The 15,308-nt window shown below is 40.7% G+C and overlaps 1 protein-coding gene across 1 annotated transcript in view; it reads right to left on the bottom strand.

The window, feature by feature from the left end:
* The window catches only part of LOC101655109 (cytochrome P450 2C21-like), a 37,083-nt gene extending 24,854 nt beyond the window's left edge, over positions 1 to 12,229 (bottom strand). The window contains exons 1-3 of the mRNA XM_004701054.2: positions 12,062 to 12,229; positions 2,877 to 3,039; positions 1,486 to 1,635 (exon numbers count right to left, since the gene is read on the bottom strand). Of these exons, the coding sequence (XP_004701111.1) occupies positions 1,486 to 1,635; positions 2,877 to 3,039; positions 12,062 to 12,229 (481 nt within the window). The remainder of the gene's footprint in view (positions 1 to 1,485; positions 1,636 to 2,876; positions 3,040 to 12,061) is intronic.
* Between the last annotated feature and the right edge of the window lie 3,079 nt (positions 12,230 to 15,308).

Below are 15,308 nucleotides of genomic sequence, written 5' to 3'. Positions count from 1 at the left end.
TCTCCCTTCACTCACTTTTCTGTTGTCGATCCCTGCTCCTCTGCTTGATGAAGCATCATGTTCTTCTCCAGGGACTGGGCTCTCCTGACAAGGTGTCCAAGGTATGTCAGATGAAGTCTTGCTATCCTTGTCTCTAAGGAGCACTCTGGCCGTATTTCTTCCAAGACAGATCCATTTGTTCTTTTAACAGTTCGTGGTTCTTTCCATCTCCTTCTCTAACACCACGATTCAAATGTGTCAGTCCCTCTTTGGTTTTCTTTAGTCGATGTCCAACTTTCCCATATGAGACAATGGATGATAGCATGGCTTGGGCCAGGTGTACCCTAGTCCTCAAACTAACTTCGCTGCTTTTCAATATTTTAAAGAGGTCTGTGTCGCATATTCATCCAAAGCAATGCATCTTTTGGTCTCTTGACTGCTGCTTTCATGAGCATTGATTCTGGACACAAGCAAAACAAAATCCTTGACACCTTCAACCTGTTCTCTATTTTATCATGTTGTTACCTACTGGTCCAGTTGTAAGCATTTGGGTCTTCTTTACATTGAGTTGTAATTGATACCGAAGGCTTTTAGACGCATATGGAAGTTATAGAATCACATATAGCTTGTCCTTCTCTTCACACTTCTTCCCAGATAGGTCGTGCCCCCCCACCCCCCCCACACTCAGCCCTGAATGTTCACATACTCCGATGCACATTCAGGAAACTTTTGCTACTGCAGCAACGTCCCTTCTCACCCACAGTTCTCCAGGTGAGCTGTAACACAGGCCTCTACATGGAGACGGATTTAGCAGTTTCCTAAGAAATAAAATGTTTCCTAAGAGACCCCTGAGAAATCATTTAATGTTTCAGGGCAACGTCACCAACACGGATAGCGTCTTTGTGCTCTTTCCTGCCAGAACACACGTCTAGCCACATGTACCCACTCCACTGCAGTTAGAGGTAGCCCTGTGACGAGTTACATTCCACAGAATGTGAGAGAAGTTTTGTTTGTCATTTCCTTGGCTGGCCTATTACAATTATTATTTGATCATTTCCTTGTTTTTTTGTGCCTTCTACTACCACAAAGAGATGAATGCTTGGTACCACTGGAAACCTTATGTCGAAGATAGCAAAGTCCCGACCATCCCAATGACAGGAGCCCTGGTGGCACAGTAGGTACACATCAGGCTGCAATCCGCATGGTTGGCAGCTTAAAACCAGCAGCAGCTCCGTGGGAGAAAGTCTGAGCTTTCTACTCCTGTAGCCAGTCATCATCTCTGGCGCCCACGGGGTGGCTAGGAGCCAGCATTGACTCGATGGCCGTGAGAACCTCAACCCAGTGCCTCCAAAGACATTTCAGCCAACCGTTTCACCTCTGACTGCCTTTATGTGAGCAAAAATGAACTCCTGCTGTGTTAGAATCCTCATCTGCTATTTTCATCTATTTGTTAAAACACTTATTCTACCCAAATTATTTCTGGAAATGACAGAAAGTAACATTTACCTTTTTTTTTTTTTAACATGTCCACCAGGCACATGGCCTCTTCTTGAATTCGGTCTTCAATCGTCTTCTTTCCCATGCCCATATTCCTCAGAACCATGAGGGTGAAGCGCCGGGTTTGCTTCCAGATTTCTCCATTGCTGGAAACAATTCCTGTAGGGAGGGGGTGGGGGGCGGCAGAGAATATCCTCCATTTTATAATTCTAGGTAGGAGCCCTCATCCCAGGAAATAATACAGACACTTAAAGGGGGATGTGGTTTGGGTCTCAGGAATTCCCACTGACTCCCACCTTACCTGCCTCCTCTCTTTACCTGGCCTTGTCGTTTACTATCAGAACTCTTGGTTTGCTAAATCACAGAACACTTCTCTCTTTGCTCCTCTGACCTTCAAAATAACTCTGGGGAGCAAATGTTTGGGCCCCTTTTTACTAATGAGGCGGCTGAAGATTGTGGAGGGAAAATGTGAGATCCATGATCACAGACCTAGTAAATTATGCTCAATCGTAGCCATTTCTGATTACAAGTGCATTTGGGGAGAGGTGATAAGAAAAGTCAATTCTCATGAGACGGAGGCGGAACAACTCTTCAGCATTAGAATGAGGCTCACAGAGCCACTTAAGCCTCAGTTAAGGAACACAGGGCCTTGAAAGACAGCCCCCGATTGTAACATTTTCCTGGTGTTTTGTTGAAACTCTGTAAAAAGTGGTCTTAGCACAAGGGAACTGTACATCAGACTTCCAGAGTTAGGAAAGATCTTGGAGAACATCGCAAAGGAGACAATGACCGCTTACAGGTGTTTTCCGGAACCCACTGGAGAACTGGACAGGTAGGTCAGCTCCAAAAGCAATTCGAAGATGCTTTAAGTACTTCATTTAAAGTTTTTCATATCTACCACAATCTGTATTTACTATTTATTTCTCCATTAAATGTATTTCAGAGCATGTATGTACTTAGTATTCTACTCAAATCCAACATGGCTTTTGCTTTATTAGAAGTATAGAACACTGTAGGCAAGAATGGAAATATGTCAAACATATATTGCTTTCACGCATGATACATGTTTCATAAAAAGGTAGCGTAGTCCTGCCTCTCTTTCCATCTCCTCCTCTTGCATCTTTTCCCTTCCACAACACATTCCCTTTTTCTTTTTCCTTTCTCACCATCAGTGTAAATGATGTGTCTTACTCAGGAACTCACAGAGCATGCATGTTTACGTGGTTTCCTGTCACTGTATTTAACATGTCGTGGGGATATTATGCCCCTTTCAGGATTTTTAAATATGGACTTAGAATTGTGGAAATGTTTACACGATGCCTGTAGTTTCTCATTTCACTGGCCTATTTAGAGTTTTTACAATGCCCAAACTCACGGTTATTCCTCAAATAGACACATACCTAAATGCTGAGTGATTTTATCAAGCACGGGAAATCTCCCTCTGCCAGAAAAGTCCTCTCTCCGATCAATCAGGGCTTCCTTTACAGCGTCATATCCATATAACACCACAGTGGGGGACATGCCAAAATGCACAGTGAACACGGGCCCGTACTCTTTCGCTAGCTGAAAAATTAAAAGAGATACAAGAACAGTGTACATTTTAAAAACAGAAATGTAGGGGGGTGGTTATTACCAATTTACTGAAGAGGCATTTTAATATTTCATCTATCAATTAGAAAATATTTCATGCATCGAACAAACTTATCCAAATGAACATACTCGGGTCGAACAAGATTAATGAGTAACCATAATAGTAAGGAGAGGAAATATTAAATGACTAGAGGACACTTATGTGTTTCATCAGTGCTCTACCGTACCTGAGTTTATCTTCTCTTCTGTGTGGCCCTTCGGGAGGGACGTCCAGTTATCTTACAGGTGGGTTTGGGTCTCCACTTTGTCCACGCTCCTTCACGTCAATTTGATTGCTTGTTTTTGAACTTCTGATACCTATTCCCCTTGACACTTTATGAACACACAGGCTGGTACGCTCCTTCCATGTGGGCTTTGTGGCTTCCCTGATGGGTGGCCGCTTGTTTATCTTCAAGCCTTTAAGACCCCAGACCCTGTATCTTTTTTTTAAAATCATTTTATTGGGAGCTCTTACAGCTCTTAAAACATTCCATACATCAATTGTATCAAGCACATTTGTTCATATGTTGCTGTAGCCATCATCATTTTCTAAACATTTACTTTCTGCTTTTAAAATCATTTTGTTGGAGGCTCGTACAACTCTTATCACAATCCATACATCCATCCACTGTGTCAAGCACATTTGTTGCCAACATCATTTTCAAAACATTATCTTTCTACTTGAGCCCTTGGTATCAGCGTCTCATTTTTACCCTCATGAACCCTTGATAATTTATAAATTATTATTATGTCATGTCTTACACTGACTGATCTCTCCTTTCACCCACTTTTCTGTTGTCAATTCTCCTGGGAGTGGGGTTAGATGTAGATCATTGTGATTGGTTCTCCCTTTCTCCTTCCCACCTTCTCCTTCCGCTCCTGGCATCACTACTCTCAATATTGGCCCTGAGGGATTTATCTGTCCTGGATTCCCTGTGTGTCCAGCTCTTATTTGTACCCATGTGCATGCTCTGGTCTAGCCAGATTGGTAAGGTAAAATTGGGGTCATGATAGTGGGGGGGAGGAAGCACTAAAGAACTAGAGGGAAGTTGTATGTTTCATCGGTGCTATACTGCACCCTGACTGGCTTGTCTCCTCCCCGTGACCCTTCTGTAAGGGGATGTCCAATTGCCTATAGATGAGCTTTGGGTCTCTGTTCCACACTCCCCCTCATTCACAATGATATGATCTTTTTTGTTCTGGGTCTTTGATACCTGATATCTGATCCTATCGACACCTCATGATCACACCGGCTGGTGTGCTTCTTCCATGTGGGCTTTGTTGCTTCTCGGATCGATTGCTGCTTATTTATCTTCAGTCCTTCAAGACCCCAGATGCTATATCTCTTGATAGCTGGGCACCATCAGCTTTCTTCACCACATTTGCTTTTGCACCCATTCTGTGTTCAGCTATGGTGTCGGGAAGGTGAGCATCATGGAATGGCAGGTTACTAGAACAAAGTGTTCTTGCATTGAGGGAGTACTTGAGTAGAGGCCCAATGTCCATCTTCTACCTTAATACTAAACCTATGAATATATTTATAGGTTTAAACATTTACTTCCTACTTGAGCCCTTTGTATCAGCTCTTTTTTTTTCCTCATTGCCTCCACCCTCGTGACCCCTTGATAAATTATAAATGATCATTGTTACCATATCTTACGCTGACAGCTGTCTCCCTTCACCCATGTTTCTGTTGTTCATCCCCTGGGGGGGGGGGTATTCATCAATCATTGTGATCAGTTCCCCCTTCCTCCCCTCTGTCCCTACCTTTCCCTACTCCCTGGTATCACTACTTCCATTTCTGTTCCTGAGGGGTTTATCTGACCTGGATTCTGTGTGTCATGAACTCTGACCTGTACCTGTGTACATGCTCCAGTCTAGCCCACAGTGAAAGGCAGGACTGGGGTGATGATAGCAGGGGGTGAGGAAGCCTCAAAGAACCAGAGGAATAGTGTGTGTTTCATTGGTGCTATTCTGCGCCCTGGTTGACTCATCCTTTCCTTTTGATCCTTCTGTGAGGGGATGTCTTATTGTCTACAGATGGGTTTTGGGTCTCTGCTCTGACCCCCCCTCATTCTCAACAATATGCTTTTTGTTGTTGTTGTTTTGGGTCTTCTGGTGCCTGTTACCTGATTCCATTGAATCATGACACCTCATGATTGTATAGGCTGGTATGCTTCTTCCATGTGGGCTTGTTGCTTCTCTACTAGATGGCCACTTGTTTAACTTCAAGACTTTAAGACCCCAGATGCTTTATATATATATTTTTTAATTAAATACTTTTAATTGTGGGTTCTCACATCTCTTATCACAATCCATACATTCATCCAGTGTGTCAAGCACATTTACACATATGCCGCCATCATCATTTTCAAAGCATTCTCTTCCCACTTGAACCCCTGATACAAGCTCCTCATTTCTTCCCCTTCCCTCCCCCACCTACCCACCCTCATGAACCCTTGGTAAGTTATAGATTATTATTTTCATATCTTACATCATCCTCCATCGCCCCTCACCCACTTTTCTCTTGTTTGGCCCCCTGGGCCGGAGTTATAGGCTGATCCTTGTGATCAATTCCCCCTTTCTCCCCCAACCCTCCCCTAATCCTCCTGGTATCACTACTCTCATTGTTGGCCCTGAGGGGTTTATCTATCCTGGATTCCCTGGGTTGCAGGCTCTTATCTGTAGCAGTGTGACTGCTCTGGTCTAATCCGATTTTTAAGGTAGAACTGAGGTCATGATAGTGGGGGGAAGGAAACATCTAACAACTAGAGGAAAGTTGTGTGTTTCATCAGTGCTATACTGCACCCTGACTGGCTCATCTCTTCCCTGTGACCCTCTGTGAGATGTCCAATTGTCTACAGATGGGCATTGGGTCTCCACTCCATGCGTCACCCCCCCACCCCCCGCCCCCAATTCACATTGGTGTGATTTTGTTCTGAAACCTGATCCCATCGACACCTCATGATCACACAGGCTGATGTGCTTCTTCCATGTGGGCTTTGTCACTTCTCGGCTTGATTGCTGCCTGTTTATCTTCAGTCCTTCAAGACCCCAGATGCTATATCTTTTGATAGCTGGGCACCATCAGCTTTCTTCACCACATTTGCTTTTGCACACATTCTGTGTTCAGTGATGGTGTTAGGAGGGTGTGTATTATACAGTGCCACATTATTAGGGGAAGCAAAAACATTCCTCTACGGAGATAAGATTTAAGTAGAGGCCCAAAGTCCATCTGCTTCCTTGTTGTAGTTACGTATGTACGTATGTGTGTATATATATATATATATTATACATAGACAAATACACCTATCTTTATATCTTCATATATTTACATATTTTATATCCTATATTTATATAATAAATATTCACTTATTTAATTTCATTCATTTGTATAATTAAGATCACTTGATGCATGAAAGCCAAGATAGATAACCCTTGAGACAGTAAGGAGAGTAATGGTTCCCTGAGGGTACAGAAAGAGAGTGGGGTGAAGGGGATTCTGATAGCAATGATGACTGAATAACCCCATTTGAGGAGAACAGTAACAGAATTTCAGGTGAACAGATTCATTGGTTGGTGTAAGATACAGCAATAGACACATATACTAACAATAATATATATAATGTAACAATAAGGGTTCTTGGTGGATAGGGAGGGATAACGGGGAACTGATATCAAAGAGTTCAAAAGAAAGAAAATGTTTTAAAATTGATGGTGGTAGAAACTGTACAATTATGCTTTACTAACTGAATTATGAACTGTAATAATATTTGTAAAAAGACCCCAATAAAATGATAAATATAAAGAAATAAAATAGTGAAAAAAGAAATAATTCAAATCTTAGAATCAGTAATAAACAGTGATTATTAAATTATCATCATCATCACTGACTATTATCCTTCAGTCAGCTCCTGTTAATATGACAGGGGCAATGCTATGGACAGTTTTCATATAATTTTATAAGCGTTTCTAGACATCTATAATTACACAATCTTTCTCCTTCCTTTCAACAGTTACAGTATGTTTCTTTTCCTCTTTAAGGGAAGTCTCTCCATTCTTCCCCATTTAAAAAAAATCCTGGGCCATCAAGTTGATTCCAACTTGTAGAAATTTGAGACTGTAATTCCTTATAGGAGCAGACAGCCTCATATTTCTCCTGGGGAGCGGCTGGTGGGTTTGAATTGCAGATCTTGTTGTCAGAAGCCCAGTGCTTACCCTACCACTACCAGTGCTCCTCTTTCCTCATGGAGAGTCTCATGATTGTCCCTCATACATTCTTCATACCCACTTTGCAGTGCCAGAAATCTCCCACTGTTAATAGCATGACAACATGGTCACTTAGTCTCAGACATTCCCCAACTTCTCCTTTCACCAAGTTTCCATAAACTGATGTTAGCAGAATTGATATGCAAAATCTTTACATCAGCAAAGGAGGGTGAAAATGGTTGTATACCTCAAAAAATGTAATCAGTGTCACTAAGTTGTACATGTAGAGACTATTGAATTGGCATGTGTTCTGATTTGTGACAGCAACAATAACAAAATAAATATTTTACAAGGTTATTTTCTACATAGGGGTGCAAATGGAAACCTGGGTTTGACCTCATTATGACCATGAGAATATTAGCCTAGGGACACAACATGATAAAACAACAAGATTGAGAAAAACTGATCTCTTGAATTAACTCATGGGAGAGAGGCACCAGTGCTCATCTGTGCATCATTATGTGAGATAGAAAGAGAGTCTTATCTTTCTTAAGCGATTGTATGGCTGGGGTCTTTCTATCATTGACATCTTAGTCAGTACCCTAAGACCTACAGGTCTTAGACCCTTGGACGGCTTTCCCCAGCAATCCATTCTCCTTAAAGCAACAAGAGTGATCTTTTCCAAAATAGATGAAAGAACTAGGAGGCAAAAGACATTTATAGAGGTACAAGCACAAGCATGTACATATGTAAACATATAACTACATAAATAGAGATATAGGTCTATGTACATATATTTAAATGTTAAGTATTAAGGTAGCAGACGGGCATTGGGTCTCTACTCAAGTAGTCCCTTATGAAAGAACACTTTGTTCTAATAAGCTGGCATTCTGTGATGCTAACCTTCCCGACATGGTCACTGAAGTCAAAATGAGTGCATAAGCAAATGAGAAAGCTGATGGTGCCTGACTATTAAAAGATATAGTGTCTGGGGTCTTAAAGTCTTGAAGTTAAATAAGCAGCCATCTAGCAGAGAAGAAACAAGCCCACACGGAAGAAACACACCAGTGTGATCATGAGGTGTCAACGGGATCAGGTAACGGGCATCAGAGGACCCAAAACAAACAAATATATTGATGTAAATTATGTGGGTTGGCGAGGAGACCCAAAGCCCCTCTGTAGATGATTGGACAGTCCCTCACAGAAGAGTCACAAGGAATGAGTCAGCCAAGGTGCAACATAGCAAACATTCCTCTAGTTCTTTAATGCTCCCCTCCCCACTATCATGACCCCAATTCTATCTTACAAATCCGGCTAGATAAGAGCATGTACACAAGTACAGGTAAGAGCTCTTGACACATAGAATCCAGGAGAGATAAACCCCTCCGGAACAATAATGGGGGTAGAGATACCATGAGGGTAGGGGGAAGGTGCAGGGGCGGGTGGGGGAAAGGGGAACCAATCACAATGATCGACATATAACCCACCCTCCAGGGGGATGTACAACAGAAACATGGACAAAAGGAGACTGCATGGTGTAAGATATGAAAGTAATAATTTTCATCTATTTGTAATAATTATAATTACTTATAATTGGGGGGGAGCTGATACCAACGGCTCAAACCGAAAGAAAATGTATTGAAAATGTGATGGCAACATATGTACAAATGAGTTGGTTGCAACTGATGTATGGATTGTTATAAGAGCTGTTAGAGCCCCCAATAAAATGATTTATTAATAGAAAGAGTGCTCTTTTGCAAATGTAAATGCTAATATGGTGCTGCTTTAAACACATTAATGACATCAGGTTGTTGTTATGATAAATACCAGAGCTCTTAAACTCCTAGCAGTTATCTGGCCCTTGCTTATATCTCCAATCTCATCTGGCATAACGATTTTTACTTACTCCTGGACTACAAAAAACATTGTTCCTCTTTCAGGATCTCTAACAAACAACTGACCTCAAACTGAAAAAGAGTAGAAGCAGAATTATATTTGTATTTTCAAAGTCTCCAGCACCTAGCATAGTACCTAGTGTAAACTAGGCATTTAACAAATTGTTTGGTCTAAAACATACTCAAAATAATTATTCTTCTAATTTTAATGATATGGAAATTAAAACCCAGAAAAAAGTTAAACTTGTCCAAGGCCGAGAGTCAGTAAATGGTTAGTCTGGGGTGCAAACACTATGTCTTTCAATCCAGACACCAAGGCACAAGAGAAGGAGCCAATAGGGGCAGTATTCTGTTAACTAGCTGCCTGGGGCCAGGGGTGGGAGACAGATTTTCACTGCTTCTTCATCTTCAAAGAGTTATTGCTAAGAACTATTGATATTGTATACAATTGACAACAGTAACTCAGAAGGTTAGATAAAAGTACTTAGAGGACCATGAGTTCGTTAATTGAGAAGAGGAATGTGAGAACAGTGGCAGAGATTGAAGAAGCTAATCAATGTCAATGAATCATACATGTAGAAACTGCTGAATTGAGCATGATCTTATGTGTATATTTTCAACAATAAATAAAATAAATTAACAGAAAAGAGCTGTTGCTTTATAATCGCTGAGAGCAGAGTTGTCATTGATGGAATTATTCAGCAAATAAAATAGTAACTATGAAAACAGAGCCCTTTATTTTCCCCTTGATTTCAAATCAGTGCATCTTTAGGAAACTTTTCTTTTCTTTTTTTTTCTTTTTAGAGACAGTGAGTGAGTGAGACAGTGAGAGAGTGAGAGTGAGTCAGTGAGTGAGTCACTGAGTGAATGTCAGTGAGTGAGGCAGTGAGAGAGTGAGAGTGAGTCAGTGAGTGAGTCACTGAGTGAATGTCAGTGAGTGAGGCAGTGAGTGAGACAGTGAGTGAGTGAGGCAGTGAGTGAGTGAGAGTGAGTGAGTGAGGCAGTGAGTGAGACAGTGAGTGAGTGAGGCAGTGAGTGAGTGACAGTGAGTCAGTGAGTCCTTTAGGAAACTTTTCTTATTATAGATTTCCAAGTCAGTAGATTTTATTTTTTACTTGAAAACAGTGTCATTGCCCTTAGAGTTCACCAAAGAATAATTACTAAATGGAGGACCTAGGAAAGGCATGCTGAGGACTAAGATTTGCCTAACTGAAGCCACGGTAGCTTTAGTTGCCCTGTGTGCTTACAGAAGCCGGTCAGTGAACAAGCGAGACTGAAGAATAGTTAGTGCATTTGAATCATGGTGTGGATGAAGAATATGAAATATAGCATGGACTGCCAGAATAACAACGGGGTCTTTCTTGGAAGAAGTACAATTAGAACACTCCTTAGGAAGGAGGCTGTCTCATGTATTTTGGATATATTATCAAGCCACATACGCCCCACCGAGAACATTTATCCAGCCCGCCGGGTGTTTTTGCCCCTTCAAAATAAGATATGTGCAGTGTGCATAGGAATTTGTTCATAGTTTTTTTTGTTTAACTATAGTCCAGCCCTCCAACGGGTCTGAGGGACAGTGAACTGGCCCCCTGTTTAAAAAGTTTGAGGACCCCTGATCAAGAGGGACTTTTTCCTGGAAAAGAATATCATATTTTTTAAATTCAAGAAGAGGAAGGTCTTGAATTGACAGAGGAACAGTGAGCTAAACCATAGGAACAATGGTGCAGGACCTGGCTCTGCTGTACCTGAGGCCCTCTGAGTGGAAACTAATCAACAACACCTAGCAACAAGAACAACAGGGAAAGAAAGGAATTGTTTATGGAAAGTTGAGTTTTGGCTTACAGTAATGGACAACTAGCATTCATTAAGGGCAAGGGTTACACAGCCGATTTAATTAGTACAATTGCTGCCAATAAGCTGTACACCTGTAAAAAATTGAATTGGCAGATGTTGTTTGACAGGTATATTTATTAAAAAATAACAAAAAGAAGCCATTGATGTACAACCATGGGCTTTGCTTTCTTGGTTTGAATATTTGTGATCATGGCTTCATGGGGCATCCCAGTAAATTGACCTAATATTTTGCTTAGTGCTTCCATCCAATCTCCCAGTCACTTGGGTAGTGCCTGGGGTCTTAAAGACCTGTAATTAACCATCCAAAGTACAATAGCTAGTTTTTATTTGGGTGAAGCAATAAAGGAGAAAGGAAAATGACTGGGAATGGGAAAGGAATGGGAAGATTAAATGGGATAAGTGGCTAATTGCCTCCATTAACAACTGCCTCCTTTGCCATGAGATCCAGACATAGATGAATCCTGATCAAAAAGGGAAACTACAGACGGAATTTTCAGATTAATATGAAATTAAACTTTCTACACCCATTGATAGGAGATGAATCACTGAAAATATTGCTCTGAGATAAATGTTCTACATTAAACCCCAAACTATATGGAAAAAAAAGTTGTCAGTGAGTCAATACTGACTTGTGGCAACTGGGTGTCAGGGTAAAATGAGCTCCCTAAGGTTTTCAATACCTGATTCATCGGAAGTGGTTGTCAGACCCAAGCTTTCATTAGCAGTCAAGTACATTCATCATTTCCACCATCCAGGGATACCCAGGTCACAATATGAACATGGAATTCCTACTTTTGACAATTTCACCAATGGTCTCATGGATCCCCTTCTGGCAACCTTTCTTTACTCATTCTGAAATGGTATTTGGTGTCCAATGGACATGGCCCTTTAAACCATATCTAGAATGTGGTGTTTAGGACCATATTTCATTTAAATATAAAACAGTCTTATTTTCTTATGGCAAACAATTGGAAGAAAATCATTCAGATCATACTTACCATTCTTAACGATTTGGTGATATTCTTAATATTTATCTGTAGAACATTTCCAATAATAGGGAGAGGAGTGGGGCCTGGTGGGAGCTTCCTTCTGGCATTGCCCTGATTCAATAGAGAAAGGAGAATCAAGCAAGCAAGGCAAATCACCAGGATGATAAAGAGATCCATTGAGCCACTATGTGCAAATGCAGTTGAGAGCTGAGAATTCCGTTTTTATAAATCTCAGTGGAAACTGATGAAACATGCACCTTTTTGAACTTTTGGATAAATATTGTTTCATCTTCAGTGCACTTTGGGCTGCTGATAGAGATGAAATCCAACAGCTGGCTTAGTATTGGCATGTTCCTAAATTTCTGGGGGCAATTTCTAGTGAAAAATAACTCTTTGTGCTTCTGAGTCAATCTTTAGGTGTAGTATTTTCATGGTGAACGTAATTACTGGGGGCAGGGGATGATATTTCTGAAGGGTTCACTGGAGTCCATGACTTGACAGATAATGAGGGGAAATATTTTGGGTCAAAAATCATCATCCTGTGAGGACAGCATGCTTGATAAAACAGCTGCATCGATGGGCTCACACATAGGAACATTGTGAGGACAGCACAGGACTGGGGAGTGTTTTCTTCTGTTGTCCACAGGATCGGTATGCATCAGAACCAACTTGATGGCACCTAATTACAACAGCCTGAGGAGAAGGGACAAAATATTTCTTACTACCTTTTTGCATAAGAGAAAGAAAGAAGTGGGCTAAAAGGGGTGGCAGGGGTGGGATGGGGTGGGGTCTGGGGGATCTTAATAGAGAGCCAAGCTTGTCTTAATTAGAGACTATCAGGACTACTCTACCTCTCTTAGTACATTCCTGTGCTATAAGATGTGGGGGTTTTGACACCACATACTCCCTCCCCATGGGGGTACTGTGTCAGAATAGAGGAGACCAAAGACAGGAAACTGCTGTGTTCAGAAAAGAAGATGCTCCAACACAACAGAACAAAATCCCTTAGATCAGTTATCAGGCACCAAAGAACAAAAAATCATATAACTGTGTGCTCACCGTCCCCATACGATCGCTGAAGACAAATGGGTGCATAAGCAAATGTGGTGAAGAAAGCTGATGGTGACCGGCTATCAAAAGATATAGCATCTGGGGTCTTAAAGGGTTGAAGGTAAGCAAGCAGCCATCTAGCTCAGAAGCAACAAAACCCACATGGAAGAAGCACACTAGCCTGTGTGATCACGAGGTGTTGAAGGGATCAGGTATCAGGCATCAAAGAACAAAAAATCAAATCATTGTGAATGAGGGGGAGTACAGATTGGGGACCCAAAGCCCATCTGTAGGCCACTGGACACCCCCTTATAGAAGGGTTACGGGGAGGAGATGAGGCAGAGTGCAGTGTAGCAATGATTAAACATACAACTTTCCTCTAGTTCTTAAATGCTTCTCCCCCTCTCCCCCGCTATCATGATCCCAATTCTATCTTACAAATCTGGATAGACCAGAGGATGTACACTGGTACAGATAGGAACTGGAAACACGGGGAATCCAGGACAGATGATCCCATCAGGATCAATGCTGAGAGTGGCGATACTGGGAGGGTGGAGGGAGAATGGGGTAAAAAGGGGGAACCAATTACAAGAATCTACATATAACCTCCTCCCTGGGGGATGGACAACAGAAAAGTGGGGGAAGGGAGACATCGGACAGTGTAAGATAAGATAAAATAATAATAATTTGTAAATTATCAAGGGTTCATGAAGGAGTGGGGAGGGAGGGGAAAAATGAGGAGTTGATACCAAGGGCTCAAGCAGAAAGCAAATGTTTTGAGAACGATGGTGGCAACAAATGTACGAATGTGCTTGACACAATGTATGTATGTATGGATTGCGATGAGTTGTATGAGCCCCCAATAAATTGATTTTAAAAAGAAAAATCCCTTAGCTGTACATCACCCATCCCCTTCCTTGCACATCTGTTATCAATACAGCTCCTGAAACCATGGTTGGAATTGCTTGTTCTCATATGGGTAAAGAAATATGCTCCAACATTAAATACTACATATATTGGAAAGTGTCTAGGAAATCACTTATTTATACAGACAAAACCATAAGACCCAACATGTATTTATGGAAACCCAACAGCATAAGAGACATCCAACTTCAAAATCAGGAAATATAACCACTGAGGATTTTAATCTTGAGAACACCAAAAAATATTTTTGAATAATTATAATATCATCCGAATATTTTAACTATACCAAGAAAAAGAAGAAATTCTTAGTAGTTAAAAATAGGATTGCAAAAATATTTTTTAAAACAAATATGTTTGTATATGCTGAAAATATATATATGAGTACGGTAGAGGATCCATGTAGAAATAGAATGGTTGGAAACTAATTGTAGTAGCCATGGTAGGTACAATTCTATATGATGTGATTGAAATATGAACTGATATGTTATATGTATTAAATCCCAACTAAATATTTGGGACAAATTAAATGACAAAGTATTTAAATAAATAAAAAGTTTGCCACCATTGTGGAAAGAGGTATGATGCTTCCTCAAGCAACTAGAAATAGAAATACCATGTGACCCAGCAACCTCTTTGCTAGGTATATACCCAAAAGAAGTAATAGCCAAAGAAGAATATATATATATATTCATACATAATATATATATTCATACACACACCCATGTTCATTGCAGCTGACCACTGTTCAACCAATTTTGTATGGCCATTTTCGATGGATCATTACTTGGTGTCTGCCCTAGTTTTATAAAATTATCTGTATAGGGAACCTGGGATTGGCGGCAACACAAAAACAGTAATGGGATTGATGATGACCTGGGAACATGGAGGGAGAGGGAAATGGGAAATTAATATAAATGTCTAAAATAAGGGGCGAAAGTTCCAAAGTGGATTGTGACAATGATTGCACAGCCCTTCTTGATATGACTGAGCCATTGAATTGTATGATATGCTAATTACAACTCAATTAATAAATAAAAATAAAGTGGCACAATATGAATTCTAAGGAGAAGAGAAAAATAACAATAATGAAAACCACAAAGTGGAATTGGCAATAGTTTTCAAAGTTTCTCTGATGCCAGCAAGTTCAATGATCACGTATAAATTTTAAATACATGCTTTTGAAATCGTTTAATTTGAAAATCTAGTCACATTTCATATACAACCAACAGAGACCCAATACCTTAAGCCTAAATAAATAAATATTTTAGTGGCTTTTCTTTGC

Source organism: Echinops telfairi, unplaced genomic scaffold (genome assembly GCF_000313985.2).
Source record: "Echinops telfairi isolate 266 unplaced genomic scaffold, ASM31398v2 ScPeMD7_70;HRSCAF=299, whole genome shotgun sequence".
Classification (NCBI taxonomy): Eukaryota; Metazoa; Chordata; class Mammalia; order Afrosoricida; family Tenrecidae; genus Echinops; species Echinops telfairi.
This window is presented reverse-complemented; position numbering and strand designations above follow the sequence as displayed.